Source organism: Sus scrofa, chromosome 9, assembly GCF_000003025.6.
Source record: "Sus scrofa isolate TJ Tabasco breed Duroc chromosome 9, Sscrofa11.1, whole genome shotgun sequence".
NCBI lineage: Eukaryota > Metazoa > Chordata > Mammalia > Artiodactyla > Suidae > Sus > Sus scrofa.
This window is the reverse complement of record NC_010451.4, coordinates 102,367,818-102,384,592: the sequence shown is the minus strand read 5'-3', so window position 1 is coordinate 102,384,592 and position 16,775 is coordinate 102,367,818. Positions and strand designations below refer to the sequence as shown.

Sequence of the window (16,775 nt, the reverse complement as noted above, 5' to 3'; positions counted from 1 at the left end):
TTTAGGAGAAACTATAGTTCTCTGAAATTATGCTTTTTATCTCAACTATATTTTCATAAGCAGTGTGTCAGAATAGCTAGGAAGGTAAAATAGTTTCATTTTGTATAGCTGTTTTTTTTTTTTTTAGTGCCTTTTTTAAATTGTTTGTAAAAGGCTTTTTGTTTTGTTTTGCTTGCTTAACATTATGTTCTAATATTTTCACGTAACATGCAATGATATCATCCTATGTATAACTTAATTAAATCCATGTCCTTCAGGTAAAAAGAACGTATTCTCACGGTACTTACAGAGCTGGCCCAATGCGACAAATCAGCTTGGTGGGAGCAGTTGATGAAGAAGTGGGAGATTACTTCCCTGAGTTCCTTGACATGTTGGAAGATTCACCATTTTTAAAAGTAAGAGAAAATAATATCAGACAATCTAGGTTGTAGGTATTACTTTCATGCTACAGGTGATAAAAATCATGGCTGTTTCAGAATTATAAAAAATTCAATTTCATTTGGATTGGAAGGAAGGAAAGAAAGAGATGAGAAACTGAAAGTAGTTTTTGTGTAGTGTGTGAGCGCATTGACTTATCAGGTACTGATTTTAATGGCAAAACTAAGTGGTGGACCAGAAAATAACACTTGCCTGTAGTTGCCACTTTAGGATAAAGGTTCCTAAACAAAACTGAGATACTTAGATCCAGGTAAACTGAGACAGTGTAATCTCTCTAATTTAGTGGCTACAATGACTAATCCAGAGAAAAAGGCAATTAGGATTTTGCTTAAAACTTCTTTATGAAAGGAAGTTGTTTTCCTTAAAAAATGCCCTTGTTTACTAGTGTTGGTATATGAGATTTGTATAAACTGTGCGCTGAAGGATTTAAGAAATACAAGAGGGATGCTTCTTAAGGTGTTTAGGACAAAAATAGCAGTTTGGGTTTGTGGAAAACTTGCCTGAGAAATTGTATATCTCCAAGGTGTATTTCAATCTTGGAGATCCTAGCTGGCTAGAGCAAGCCATTTAAAGTTTCTGGGGTTTAGTTTCCTCATCCATAAAATAAGGTGTTTAAATTATGTAGCTTTAAGACCACTTTACATTCTTTAAATGATTTTTAGCCAGATTCCTTTTTCTTTTTCTTTTTTTTCCCAACAGTCTCTGCATTCTAGAAAATGTTTCTTCTTATGGGCTGCTGGGGCTATCCATTGTTAGAAAAATCTCTGAGCTGTGTATTTAGGTCAGTTATTTAATATATAATTCATATGTCAAAATGTGACAAGATCAGTTTATCGCTAATATTTGCCCCATAATCTGTTGAACATGTCTTCTTTTTTCATTTCTGCTTGCTCAATTTTCTAGTCTGTATGTGTGTATACATATTTTTTTCTTCCTTTTTTTCACCCCATTCCATTTCCCTTTAATTTCCTTCTTTTTCCCTTTTAAAAAAACCTTTTGTTCCTTTTCTCCTTCTTCCAACTGGTGATATGGAATTTGGTTGCATTTCTTTTGAATAATATTTTCAAAGTACCATCATTTAAATATTTGTTTCAGATTTTCATTTTAAAGGCAAATGAGGTAAATGCATTCTTTCTGGAGAAATTTAATTTGATGTTCCTTATTTGTTTATTTATTTATTTCTGAAAAGGGGGCATATGGTGTTTTTTTTGTTTGGTTGGTTGGTTGGTTTTTAAATACCCATTCTTGGATCCCTGGTGGAGCAGTGGGTTAAGGATCTGGTGTTGTCACTACTGTGTCATGGGTTTGATCCCTGACCCCAGAACTTCCTCATGGGGGTGGGGTGCAAAAAGAAAAAAAATGAAATACCATTCTCTTACATTTCCGTGGACAATAGCCCTTGATCATTTCTGTCTCGTTCTCTTTTCTTTTCAAAGATTTTAATCCCTGATTTTAGACCAGTAGCTTCTTTAAGACCACTTTACATTCTTTAAATGATTTTTAGCCAGAAGCTACTACACAGAAAAAAATTTTTAGTTGTGGTTTAGTTTTCCTTTTTGTTTTGTTAGATTTTGATTATAACTAATCCAAGAGGTATCTTTTTTTGAGGTATCTTTTCTTAACTCAATTGTTCATTTTTATAGATTCTCAAATAAAGTACCTTCTTATCTTGCCAACATATTAACATCATCCATGATCTATATATTTGGTAGAAGGAACAATAACAAATAATGAATACAGTGAATCATCTAAGGCAGGATTGTGAGGGGGCATCTAAGAATATTTATTTTCAGGAGTTCCCGTCGTGGCGCAGTGGTTAACAAATCCGACTAGGAACCATGAGGTTGTGGGTTCCATCCCTGCCCTTTCTCAGTGGGTTAACGATCCGGCAGTGCCATGAGCTGTGGTGTAGTTTGCGGATGTGGCTCGGATCCTCCGTTGCTGTGGCTCTGGCGTAGGCTGGCAGCTACAGCTCCAATTCGACCCCTAGCCTGGGAACCTCCATATGCCACGGGAGCGGCCCAAGAAATGGCAAAAAAAAAAAAAAAAAAATACATCCAGTGTGTCAGATTCGGCTTAGTTCTGGTGTTGCTATGGCTGTGGTGTAGGCCTCAGCTACCAGCACTGATTCTTCTCCTAGCCAGGGAAGCCCCTAGCACCTCCATATGCTGCAGGTACAGCTGTTAAAAAAAAAAAAAATAAATAAGAATATTTATTTTCAGAGTTCCCATTGTAGCTCAGCGAAAACAAACCTGACTAGTGTCCATGAGGATGTGGATTCAATCCCTGGCCCCAGTCAGTGAATTAGGGATCTTGCATTGCTGTGAGCTGTGGTATAGGTCTCAGACGTGCCTTGGATCGGGTGTGGCTGTGGCTGTGGCTGTGGCTGTAGGCTGGCAGCTGCAGCTTTGATTTGACCCCTAGCCTTTGAGCTTCCATACGCCACAGGTATGGCCTTAAAAAGCAAAGAAAAAAAATTTTTTTCTTGGTGTATTGGAAGTAGACTATTTTGAAGAAAAATGTATGAATATATAGTAATCTATTTAAAACACGTACATATTTCAAATGTGTATATGAAAGTTTGTCAAAGGGACAGTAGTCTTTGATGTATATTTGAAGATACATTTTGAAAATAATTGATTTCTATGTAATTATTTGTTTCTAGTGTACACTGCCATGGGGGACACTATCTAGTCTAAAATTAGAGAGTCGAAAAGATAGTGATGATGGTCCCATCATGTGGGTACGCCCAGGAGAACAAATGATCCCTGTGGCTGATATGCCAAAGTCACCTTTCAAAAGGAAAAGGTATGTTGGATACAAATTTTTATTGCTAGGGATGGGTAATTGTACATGTTTAGACCTTCCTAAGCCAAGAGTGAAAAATACAGTGGTAAAACTATGGGTAAGAAAAAAGACATCAACAACAAAGTTCAGAATTATGATACACTAGATTAAAACATTTGTAACATGTTTTAGACTGTAACATGTGATAGACTAAAGTTAATATACAAAGAGCATTTTCCAGATTGAGAAGAAAAATGTAAAACACCCAATAGAAAAATAGGCCTTAAGCAGTTGATTGTATATTAACTGTATATTAAAAAAATTGTAAGATAATATTTTTTCCCATAATATTGGCAAGAATTATTAACAGGGCGATAATATTATAGGCTGGTAGTAGTACATGAGGAAACAGGCTCTTATATGTTGTTGGTTGATGGGTGAACTTCTCTAATCATTTCTTTAAAGTAATCTAGCTCATAAAGGTTAACGTATACATACTCGTTGAACCAGGATCCCTATTTTGGGGAATCTATCCCAAGAATTAAAAGCACTAAAGGTAAATATATAAGAATGTTAATTGTTGCATTTATTATAGTGAGAGAAAGTTTCAAATGGTCTGAATATGCAGTAATGGAAATGTATGAATATATTTTGTTATATTCCTGTCGAAGAATATGGTGAAATAGTTAATTTCATAATATAAAATTAATGTCTGTTAAGCTGGAAGGATATATATGACACTTGAAAAGAGCAAAATTTAGAGCATATGTCCAGTGTGATTATATTTTTTTGAAAAGAAATAAAAAACATGTCTAAGAGGATATTTATATAAGCATAGAGAGCTGTTTAGAAACATGTGCACCAGCTTAACATTGTTGGGAATGGAGTGGGTGATCCCGGGAGAGATAATAACCTCTTTTTAGATACCTAAAGATGATTTCTCTGGTTATAAATTAAAAAAAAAAAAAAAAGAACAGGGAAAAATAGTCATTGAGTAAAATGTAGGTTGCATAAAGGCTGGGGCTGTTTTGCTTGTTACTAATGTGCCTCTAGCACCTAAACAGGTGCCTGGTGCTTAATTAATAAATACTGTTTGAATGAAATTTTTACAGGTTAATTTGTAATTTGGTAGTAAATGGCAAAATTGTTGTGTATCTCAGTGATTCTTAACTTGGGATTTATAAATCATTTTGAGAATTTCAAAGCCTCTCCCCAGAATGATGCAAATATATGCAAACTTTTACATGTAATTTAAGGGAGTTCACCAGCCCTTTGAGGAATTTGCTTGCGCCTTGTACATATCATGGTATATATATGATGATTTCACATCACGTTATAGTCTAACCAACTGTCCTCAGGCACTGTGCCAAACACTATATAAAGTCTTATTAATTCATTAGAATATGGTGTGATAAGACCAAACATGTGGGTTTGAAAGTCTCTTAGCTTTCTACAGAAAGCAACATCATCATCTAGCTTTCAGATACCTGTAAAACATTAATCACAAATAGCAAAAAGTATGTTATAGCATCATGTGTGTGTTTGTAAGTTTGTATAAAACTGTAAGGCAAGAGTGCACCAAAAACTGTAAAATAGAGACGGTGCATGGGAAATTAGAGAACCGATAACAAAGAGTGACTGTATATAGATCGATATGTGATGAGAAAATAACATGGGGCAATCCTGATTTATCTCTGGAAACAACAGAAAAACCAAACAGGAAGATAAGTAAGATGAGACTTCAAAAGAAATTCTTTTTACCTGGTTCCCTTTATGCAGCAAAATTGGAGAGGGTTTCTACAATGAGTGAAGCTAAGTAGTCAGCAGGTATGCATTCACATGGGTTCTAGAAGGTGAAAAGTGGAGGGGAGGGCCAGTGGAAGATGTCCCTCCTCCAAGATGGAGCTTGAGGTTTTCTTTCTACCTTCAATAAATAGAAGGTATGTTTAATGGAAGCACATACTGCCTAGTGTTTTCTTGCCGTTTATTTTTTGGTCTTTCTCCCACTAGAATATAAACTCCCATGAGAGTAGGGAACTTGTCTATCTTACTCACTACTGTCTTTCTTGTTCATTAGATCCAGTGCCTAGATGGTGCCTGACATATAAGTAGGTGTTTTGTAAATATGAATGCCTTTTAAAAAGTTAAACCTGTCAGTACATCAGTACAGATGTTTGAAGGCAATTAAGCCTTAATGCATAATCCTGCCTCTCTCTTTCTCTTGTGTGAGTGTATGTATAACTTTGTGTGTATACATATATATGTATTTTCCATTCATTTTATTTTATTTTCAAATGATTTTTATTTTTTCCATTATAGTTGGTTTATTGTAATTTTTTTTTTAACAGAACTACCAATGAAATAAAAAACCTGCAGTACCTACCTCGAACTAGTGAGCCCCGTGAGATGCTCTTTGAAGATAGGACAAGAGCTCATGCAGATCATATAGGACAAGGTTTTGAACGACAAACTACAGCTGCTGTTGGAGTGTTAAAGGCTGTGCACTGTGGAGAGTGGTATATATTAACTACTGCTATTTTAATGAAAGGTTTTCTTGGCTTCTAAAATTTTTCTTGGGAAGTTTTTCAGTAATTCCTCTCACTGTTGGGGAAACAGTTTCATTTCCTCCTGTATTTGGATATCCTAGTTGCATAATTGCACTGAATGTTTTCACTTACTAGAATCTAGTTTTCATCTTTTGGGTTTGATTGAAATAGTTTCCTTTTCTAAGTGATTAGAGTTGAAAACAGTTGTCTTTTTAGGGCTGCACCCAAGGCATACGGAGATTTCCAGGCTAGGGCTCGAATCGGAGCTGTAGCCACTGACCTACACCATAGCCACAGCAATGCAGATCTGAGCCACATCTGCTACCTATACCACAGCTCACAGCAACACCAGATCCTTAACCCATTGTGCGAGGCCAGGGATCGAACCTGTGTCCTCATGGATACTAGTCAGATTCCTTTCCTCTGAGCCACGACAGAAAATCCACAGTTGTGTTTTTTTTTTTTTTTTTTTTTTTTTGCTGTGATATAATAGTAGTAGTTTTCTTTAATATACTTAAGGTGGTCATTCCATATATTAAGATATTTTCCATTTATTAAATTGATAAAGCCCATAGAGCAAAGCTGTATTTATACTGTAAGATAACTTTGCTCAGTTAAGTTTTATTTTCAAATTGAGTATTGTTTGGGTCTGAAATTTAAGTTGGAATATCCTATTTTGCTTATTAAAGTAGTTGAATTAGTACTAAATGTGCAAGAAATTTTTTTAAGTAAAAATAAACTTTTAATTCTGAAAATGAAAAATGTCAGTATTATTGCATAGTTTTCTAAGATGTTATGAAAAATACAGCCAATATTTTCTACATGAGGAAATTTTATTTTCTACAAGACTGGCCTTTTATTCAGAAGGAAAATTTATAGTAATGTTTTTGAAATTAATACTTAATGAGGAAGCCAGTGTAAAATGACCTTCTTTCTTAAATATAAATGAAACTTTATCAGTTTCCAATATACAGAGAAGCTAGTACTGAACTAACCCTAAGAAGTCCTAGGGAAAATGACATTAATAGTTTATAATTCAATAATAATAGTTTATAATTATGTCCAAGTTAAATGTTAATTGTCAGATATCTGTGGTTGTTCTCATGTAGTTTCTATACTCTTCCTATAGTTTGTTTAAAATACTAATTTTGTTAAAGAGTAAAAGCAGATTTATCTCTGGAAATCATTACAACAAACCTGTTTCAAATTGAGATTTTTCTTGAATATTTGGTGTAAAGGATTTGAGAGCAGCATCAAAACGTACTTAGGGTAAAATCTGATTTATAGATAGTATTCAGTAAAGTTGACCACATACTTAAATTTTCTTTCATAGATGAATATCTGTTTCATGGGCTTAACTTTGTTTAAATCTCTTGTAAGCTCCTTTAAATTATTGTTGGAGAGTTCCTATTATTGGCTCAGCGATAACAAGCCCAACTAGGATCCTCATTCATGATGATGCAGGTTTGATCCCTGGCCTTGCTCAGTGAGTTAAGGATCCATTGTTGCTGCGAGCTGTGGTATAGGTTGCAGACCTAGCCTGGATCCTGTGTTGCTGTGGCTGTGGCATAGACCGGCAGCTGTAGCTCCAATTCGACTCCTAGCCTGAGAGCTTCCATATGCCACTTCCATTTACGGTGTGGCCCTAAAAAGCCAAAAAAAAAAAAAAAAAAAGAAAGAAAATTGTTGGTGTATGCTTTCTCCTCCACTTTGCGTGGAGATTGTGTCCTGACCTTCAGAGGCCCATCTGGTTACCAATAAATATTTATTGAGTAAAAAACACTTGAAGCTAGCAATTTCACAGTCAAAAGGACTGTTGTCAAACTACTGATGTGTTTGTTAGGTGGCCAGATTTAGAATTATACTTGAGACAGATTTGGAATGAGCTATTTCTTGCTATGACTTTTCTCGCTGTTATAAAATACACCAATGTGCCTTTCATCTCTTAGCATTAAAGATGGTAAGAAAATAATTTGGTTAATGCTCTACAAGGGTTTCATGGCTCTGATGCAAACATAGTTTCTGATTGTTTTATTATTATTCCTTACTGTTACTATACTAAGGAAATTGGTGCTTTCTCTTAGTGTTCTTGTCTCAGTGTTTGCCTTCTACTCTTTTTCTCAAGGAAATGTTAGAGGTTAACTATTAGATTCTTGACTTTATCCTTGAGCCAAGCTTAACACCAATTTGAAATAAAAGACTGGGATTAATTTAGACTACAAAAGTCTTTTTTTTAATTGTAATTTTATTTATGTATTTATTTATTTATTTTGCTTTTTAGGGCCACACCCACAGCATATGGAGGTTCCCAGGCTAGGGGTCAAATCAGAGCTATAGCTGCCAGCCTACACCACAGCCATAGCAAAGCAGGATCCGAGCAGTGTCTGAGACCTACACCACAGCTCACGGCAATGCACGATCCTTAACCCACTGAGCGAGGCCAGGGATCGAACCCCAAACCTTATGGTTCCTAGTCTGATTCGTTTATGCTGTGCCACGATGGGAACTCCTAGACTGCAAAGAAATCTTAAGCTATCTCAGCTTTCAAGTATTGATCAAGTTATACCACTTTTTAGTATTAGGAAGGTAAGAGTCACATATATATATATATATATATTTTGTTGTTGTTGTTTTTGTTTTTTTGTTTTGTTTTGTTTTTGTCTTTTTTTAGGGCCGCACCCATGGCATATGGAGGTTCTCAGGCTAGGGGTTGAATCGGAGCTGTAGCCACTGGCCTACGCCACAGCCACAGCAATGCCAGATCCAAGCCACATCTGTGACCTATACTTTATCTCATGGCAATTCCGGATCCTTGACCCACTGAGCGAGGCCAGGGATCAAACCTGCAACCTCATGGTTTCTAGCTGGATTCACTTCCGCTCTGCCACAACAGGAACTCCTGGGTTTATATATTTGAAGTTGCTTCTTGAAGTCCAACTTTTTTAAAATCAACTATTGTGAAGTTTCCATGTGACACACACAGTGGGTTAAGGATCTGGTATTCCTATACCTGTGGTGCAGGTTGCAACTGCGGTGTGGATTTGATCCCCGGCCTGGGAACTTCTACATGCTGTGGGTGTGGCCAAAAAAATTCAACTGTTGAAGTATAATTTATGTGCAGTAATACACATGCTTGTTTTAACTATACAGTATGATGTGTTTTGACAAATGTATACAGCAATGTTACCTCTACTACAACTAAAATAGAGAACATTTTGTTTCCCTCATGTACCTTGACTGTTAATTTCCCCCCTTGTTACCCCAGCTCCAGACATTTATTTTCCATCTTTACAGGTTAGTATTGCCTCGTCTAGGATCTCATATAAATAGAATCATTTGTTGCCAGACGTCTTTCTCTCAGTCAGCATGTTTTTTGAAATTCAGCTATGTTGCTACATGGATTAGTAGTCCATTCCTTCTTGTTATTGAGTGGTATGTCATTGTATGGAAGATCAGGTGATTTATTCATTCACCTGATGAAAGACATTTGAGTTGTTTCCAGTTTGAGGTTTTTATGAATAAAGCTGTTATGAACATTCCCTTAGAAGCCTTTGTGTGCATATATGATTTCATTTTGTTTCAGTAAATACACAGAAATGGAATTATAAGGTCTTAGGGTAAGACAGAATAATCGTATACAGAGGGAATTCTGTGTCTACAAAAGAAGCACCAGAATTTGTCTAAGTCATACGATTGTAAAGTATTGAAAAGTCAGCATATTAGCAGTGAACATTTTGAAACATTTTGAAAATGAAAAGGAATAGCATAAAAATTATGAAATACTTGGGAGGTAATTTTTAAATAAATGACTCAAACTAAAAACTATAGAACACCAATGAAAAAAATTAAGTAAGACTTACAGAAATGTTAGAAATATTCTCATTTATGGATTAAAAGTATGGATTATTGCTATGTCAGTTTTTTCCCAAATGATCTATAAATCAGCCCAGTCCCAATCAGAATCCCACTAGATTTTCTTTTAGAAATACAAAGAACCTGATGTAGGCAAAAGAGCCTTAGAGGAAAAGCAGAACAATGTTGGAGGATTGTTCTGCCTACCTATCATTTTTAAGCTTTCTTACTGTGAAGCTACAGTAATAAGAGAGGGTAGTATTAGTGTAGAGATAGACATAAAGAGCAATGGAATAGAATAGTGTCTAGAAATAAACCTGTTGTTAATTTTTAGTGAACGTACCAAGGTAATTCAGTGGAGAAAGTAGTCTTTTCAAGAAATGGTGCTGTAATAACAGACTATCCATATGTAAAACCAAAAATTAAAAACAAATAAACCTGGACTTGTATCTTACACCATACAAAAAAATTGGAATGTAATAAAGAACTAAATGTAATCATTAAAATTATAATACTTCCAGGAGTTCCTGTTGTTGTTCAGCGGAAACGAATCCCACTAGTATCATGAGGATGTGGGTTCTATCCCTGCCCCCCCAGTGGGTTGGGGATCCCATGTTGCTGTGGTGTAGGCCAGCAGCTGTAGCTCCAATTTGACCCCTAGCTTGGGAACTTGGATATGCCGTGCGTGTGGCCCTAAAAAGCAAAAAAAAAAAAAAAAAAAAAATTACACTTCCACATAAAACATCAAAGAATGTTTTGCATTAGACAAAGATTTCATGAACCATAAAGAAAAATGATATCATTAAGATAATGAAAAGGCAGATTACAGACTGGGAGAAAATATTTGAGGTGTGTGTATATAACTTGTATCCAAATATATAAAGAACTCTTACAATTTAAAAATAAGGAACAACCCAGTTAAAACTGGGCAGAAGATTTGAACATATATTTTATAAGGTAGGCAAATAGCCAATAAGCACATTAAAAGTAGTTCAGTATAATTGTGTCATAAGGAAAATGAAAATTAAAATCACGAGATAACACTATACACCCCTAAAATTGCTTCCAAAAAAAAACCAAAACCAAAAGCTAATTAAAAATGTAGATTAAGCACAAGGTTTATACACTGCCCTGGGCACTGTAGTAAAGTTTGGCACTGTATAAAATTAAACATAAAAATCCTGTAATTTCATAATTCTTTTTCTGTTCCTGAGATTAAAAACTTCTCCTGGGGGGGGGGTTCCTTCTATCTTTTACTTGGAGTATTTAGACCATTTACATGTGATTTAACTATCATTCAGTTTAGATTTAAATTTAATATCTTTTCCCCATTTGTCTCTGTTTTCATTCCTTTTTCCTATGTTTCTTTCTTACCCTTTTTTTTTTTTTTTAGTTTTTTATTGCTTAAACTATTTGTTTACTAGTGGCTGCTCTAAAGTTATCATAGTCTATGTAATGTATAAGAATGTGCAATAGTATACTGCCATCTCCCCCCACCCCCCCCATTTATGGCCTTTGCAGTAATTATTGTCATACATTTTACCTTTTGTATGCTATAACCCCCCTCCCCCCAGTATGTTGCTTACTTTGGTGTTCAGGAATTATTTCTAAAAAGAGTTTTTAAATGAGAATAAAGTGTCTTCATATTTACTATTACTTACATTGTTTTTCCCTTTAAATAGATCTACCCTTTCATCATAGTATCATTTTCCTTTCTTAAAGAAGTTCTTTAATATTCTTTGTTGTGCTGCTCTTCTGATGACAGATATCTCAGCTCTTGCTTGTGTGAAAATATTTTTGTTTTACATCTTTTAAGGAGATTTTGGAGGATATAAAATTCTAGATTGAATTTGTCTTTCAGTACTTTAAAGGTAGTTTTCTCTCTTCTGGCTTGCATTGTGTCTGATGAGAAGCCTGCAGTCATTCTTGTCCTCTTTGCCTAATATATCAATGTAATGTCTGAGTTTTAGATTTTGTCTTTATCACTAGTTTTTTAAAATGTGGAAGTTCCTGTCATGGCTCAGCAGTAATGAATCCAACTACTATCCATGAGGATGTGGGTTCAATCCCTGGCCTTCCTCAGTGCATTAAGGATTTGGCATTGCTGTGGCTGTGGTGTAGGCCAGCAGCTTAAGGCTCCTATTCTGGGAACCTCCATATGTGGTGGATGCATCCTTAAAAAATAGACAAAAATATAAAAATAAAAATTTAGTTATAATTTGCCTTGGTGTGATTTTTTTATTATTTATATTGCTTGGAATTTTATTCCAGAATTCATTTTTGTGGAGTTTACATTGTGGCTCAGTGAAAATGAACCTGAGTAGTATTGATGAGAATGCAGGTTCAATCCTTGGCCTCGCTCCATTGGTTTAAGGATCTGGTGTTGCTATGAGCTGAGGTGTAGGTTGCAGACGTGGCTCAGATCTAGCATTGCTGTGGCTGTGGTAAAGGCCGGCTGCTGCAGCTCCAGTTTGACCACTGGGAATTTCCGTATGCTGCAGGTGCAGCCCTAAGAAAAAAAGACCCAAAATATTCATTTTTAAGGATATTTTATAAACATATATTTATGTATTCTTTTTTGTTATTGTTGTCTTTTTCTTTGGGGCTGTACCCATGGCATATGGAAGTTCCCAGACTAGGGGTCTGGGCTATCCTGTGCCACAGCCACAGCAACGCAGGATCTGAGATGGGTCTGCAACCTACACAACTCACATCAGTGCTAGATCCTTAATCCACTGAGTGAGGCCAGGAATTGACCATGTCGTTATGGAAGCTAATCAGGTTTATTACTGCTGAGCCACAGTGGAAACTTCATATTATATTCTTAATTAATTGAAGAATTTGGGAATTTTTAGAATTATATTTAAAGACACTATTAACTCAGCAAATGGTGTGGTTATTTTATAAGGGCTTTTCTTTTTTTTTTTTTTTTTTTTTTAGTGATTTTTATTTTTTCCTTTATAGTTGGTTTACAGTGTTCTGTCAATTTTCTACTGTACAGTAAAGTGACCCAGTCTCACACACACACACACACATGCATGCACACACATTCTTTTTCTTACATCATCTTTGATCATGCTCCATCACAAGTGACTAGATACAGTTCCCGGTGCTATACAGCAGGATCTCATTGCTTATGCATTCCAAATGTAATAGTTTGCATCTGTTAACCCCAGATTCCCAGTCCATCCCACCCTCCCACCCCTTGCCAACCATAAGTCTTTTCTCCAAGTCCATGGGTTTTTTTAATGTGTAAAGGTTCCTTTGTGCCATGTATTAGAGTCCAGATAAAAATGATATCATATGGTATTTGTCATTGAGTTCACTTAATATGAGAGTCTCTAGTTCTGTCTGTGTTGCTGCAGATGGTATTATTTTGTTCTTTTTATGGCTGAGTAGTATTCCATTGTGTATATGTACCACATCTTCTTAATCCATTCATCTGTCAGTGGACATTTAGGTTGCTTGCATGTCTTGTGAATAGTGCTGCAGTGAATAAACGGGTGAGTGTGTGTAGGAATGTTTTGTCCAGGTGTATGCCCAAGAGTGGGATTGCTGAGTCATATGGTAGTTCTATATTTAGTTTTCTGAGGTACCTCCGTACTGTTATCCATAGTGGTTGTACCAATTTAATTCCCACCAACGGTGTAGGAGGGTTCCCTTTTCTCCACACCTCTCCAGCATTTGTTATTTGTGGACTTACTAATGATGGCCATTCTAACAGGTGTGAGGTGGTAGGTACCTCATAGTGGTTTTGATTTGCATTTCTCTAATAATCAGTGATGTTGAACATTTTTTCATGTGCTTGTTGGCCATCTGTATATCTTCGTTGGAGAAGTGTCTCTTCAGGTCTTTTGCCCATTTTTCAATTGGGTTGTTGGCTTTTTGCTGTTGAGTTGTATAAGTTGTTTGTATATATATTTTAGAGATTAAGCCCTTGTTAGTAGCATTGTTTGAAACTATTTTCTCCCATTCTTTTTGTTTTTTTATGGTTTCTTTTGCTGTGCTAAAACTTGTCAGTTTGATTAGGTCCTTCCTATTGGTTTATTTTTGCTTTATTTCTGTTGCCTTGGGAGACTGAACTAAGAAAACATTCATAAGGCTGCTATCAGAGAATGTTTTGCCTGTATTCTCTTCTAGAAGTTTGATGGTGTCTTGTCTTATGTTTAAGTCTTTAAGCCATTTTGAGTTTATTTTTGTGCATGGCGTGAGGGTGTGTTCCAGTTTCACTGATTTACATGCAGCAGTCCAGTTTTCCCAGCACCACTTCCTGAAAAGACTGCCTTTTTCCCATTTTATATTCTTGCCTCATTTGTCGAAGATTAATTGACCATAGGTGTCTGGGTTTATTTCTGCATTTGTTATTCTGTTCCATTGGTCTGTATGTTTGTTTTGGTACCAGTACCACACTGTCTTGATTACTGTGGCTTTGTAATATACCCTAAAGTCTGGGAAAGTTATGCCTCCTGTTTGGTTTTTGTTCCTCAGGATTGCTTTGGCAATTCTGGGTCTTTTGTGGTTCCATAAAAATTTTTGGATTTTTTGTTGTAGTTCTGTGAAAAATGTCATGGGTATTTGATAGAGATTGCAAATCTATCGATTCAATGAATCTATAGATTGAATTGATAGATTGCTCTGGGTAGTATGGCCATTTTTACGATATTAATTTTTCCAGCCTAAGAGCATGGAATATGTTTCCATTTCTTTGGATGTGCTTTAATTTCCTTGATTAATGTTTTATAGTTCTCAGCATATGTCTTTACCTCCTTAGGTTTATTCCTAGGTATTTAATTTTGGGGGGTATTGTATTTTTATATTCCTTTTCTAATATTTCATTGTTAGTATACAGAAATGCAACCAGTTTCTGAATATTAATCTTGTATCCTGTTACTTTGCTGAATTCATTGATCAGATGAGTAGTTTTTCTTTTTTTTTTTGTCCTTTTTTAGGGCCGCACCCACAGCACATGGAGGTTCCCAGGCCATGGGTCTAATCAGAGCTGTAGCTGCTGGCCTACGCCACAGCCACACCAGATCTTTAACGCATTGAGCAAGGCCAGGGATCGAACCCACAACCTCATGGTTCCTAGTTGGATTCGTTTCTGCTGCACCATGACAGGAACTGCAGTAGTTTTTGTGTGGAGTCCTTGTGTGGAGTTCTTAATTTTCTATATATAATATTCTGTATATAGTATCCACCATCACCCTAATACCAAAACCAAAGATACTACCAAAAAAGAAAATTATAGGCCAATATCTTTAATGAAATTTGACACAAAAATTCTCAACAAAATTTTAGCCAGCCCATTCCAATAATATATAAAAAAGATCATATACCACGACCAAGTAGGATTCATTGCAGGTTCACAAGGATGGTTCAACATAAGCAAATTAATCAACGTCATACACCACATTAACAAAGGAAAGTCAAAAATCATATGATCATCTCAATAGATGCAGAAAAAGCATTTAACAAAGTCTAGCATCGATTCATGATAAAAACTCTTACCAAAGTGGGAATGGAGGGAACATACCTTAACATAATAAAAACCATTTATGACAAAGCCACAGCCAGTATAATACTCAATGGAGAAAAGCTGAAAGCCTTCCTGCTGAAATCTGGAACAAGACAAGGATGCCCATTCCCACCACTGTTATTCAACATAGTATTGGAAGTCCTAGCCATAGCAATCAGACAAACAAAAGAAGTAAAGAGTATCCAAATTGGAAGAGAAGAGGTAAAATTGTCACTGTATGCAGATGACATGATACTATATATAAATACTTTTCTAATGAATGTCTCTTAAATTTTAAGAGTTATTTAGGGATTTTGGTATCATTGCATCTTTATTTAAAGAAAGTATTCCCTTCCCTCCATATTTACCTATAATTTTTATGTAGTATTTTTAATTTAGAACTTGATTTATCGAAGTATTGACCTTAATTTTAAGCTGAAACAGTTTTTTGATTTGTATAATTAACTCATCATTTTAATTTTTCAAAATATGTTACACATCACTGTAATAAAATGAGGTGAGGCTGCTGCTCCTGGAAATCCCCACACCTTTCCTAGAGCCCTGAAGGCATGTCTGCTTCCTACCTCTTAAAATTCTCTCACTTCCCTCCCTTCAGAGAGTTGTTTTGAGAGCACGATCTCTCCCTTCTCCATTCCTTGACCAGTGAATAAGTTTCTGCTCTCTTTTACCAAAAGAAAATGTATTAAGTAAAAACAGTGAAATGAGATAAATTGTTTTTATCCGTAAGTTGTTTTTGTTTTCTCTTTTTTCCCCAGTAGGTAACTCCCATCTTTACTTATGTTTTTTTTTTTTTTTCCCCCACAAAGTCAATCCAGTTCTTTGAAATTCTGGGACATAGCTTCTTTGAAGAAAAGAGTCTAAGTCCTTCAGGAAAATCAGGTTGCATTTAAAGTCCCATCTCTGAGCTCAGTGTTCAGAAGAATTTGTCCAGTTGCATAAATGCGTGAGAGCTTAATTTCAGGGGAATTTCTGTTCCTTTACAAAGGTTTGAAGAGTAGCAAGTCTCATGTTCATGATAGCAAACCTCATAGCAATGTTTAGGTTGAAACTCATGCCGTTACTCCTTTGTTTAAAGATGTGACGTCATCTTTATTTATTTATTTATTTATTTATTTTTGCTATTTCTTTGGGCCACTCCCGCGGCATATGGAGGTTCCCAGGCTAGGGATCGAATCAGAGCTGCAGCCACTGGCCTACGCCAGAGGCACAGCAATGGAGGATCCGAGCCGCGTCTGCGACCTACACCACAGCTCACGGCAACGCTGGATCGTTAACCCACTGAGCAAGGGCAGGGACCGAACCCGCAACCTCATGGTTCCTAGTCGGATTCGGTAACCACTGCGCCACGATGGAACTCCATGACGTGATCTTTAATTACAGTATTTTGGTTTTGACCATAGACTATTTTTTGCTTTGAATTTAATTGGTGGAGTGAAACATTAGTGGCAGATTCTTCATTATCTCATATTCTTTTTTAGGCCTGATCAACCCCGAATAACCAAAGATGTGATTTGTTTTCATGCTGAAGATTTCTTAGAAGTAGTTCAACGAATGCAGTTAGATTTACATGAACCTCCATTGTCTCAGGTATATTTTAAACTGTTATTATCATCAGG

The 16,775-nt window shown here is 35.9% G+C and overlaps 1 protein-coding gene across 1 annotated transcript in view; it reads left to right on the top strand.

Annotated features, from left to right (window-relative positions):
- The window catches only part of RSBN1L (round spermatid basic protein 1 like), a 68,611-nt gene that overhangs the window by 50,623 nt on the left and 1,213 nt on the right, over positions 1–16,775 (top strand). The window contains exons 4-7 of the mRNA XM_021102552.1: positions 258–395; positions 3,104–3,246; positions 5,574–5,741; positions 16,638–16,746. Of these exons, the coding sequence (XP_020958211.1) occupies positions 258–395; positions 3,104–3,246; positions 5,574–5,741; positions 16,638–16,746 (558 nt within the window). The remainder of the gene's footprint in view (positions 1–257; positions 396–3,103; positions 3,247–5,573; positions 5,742–16,637; positions 16,747–16,775) is intronic.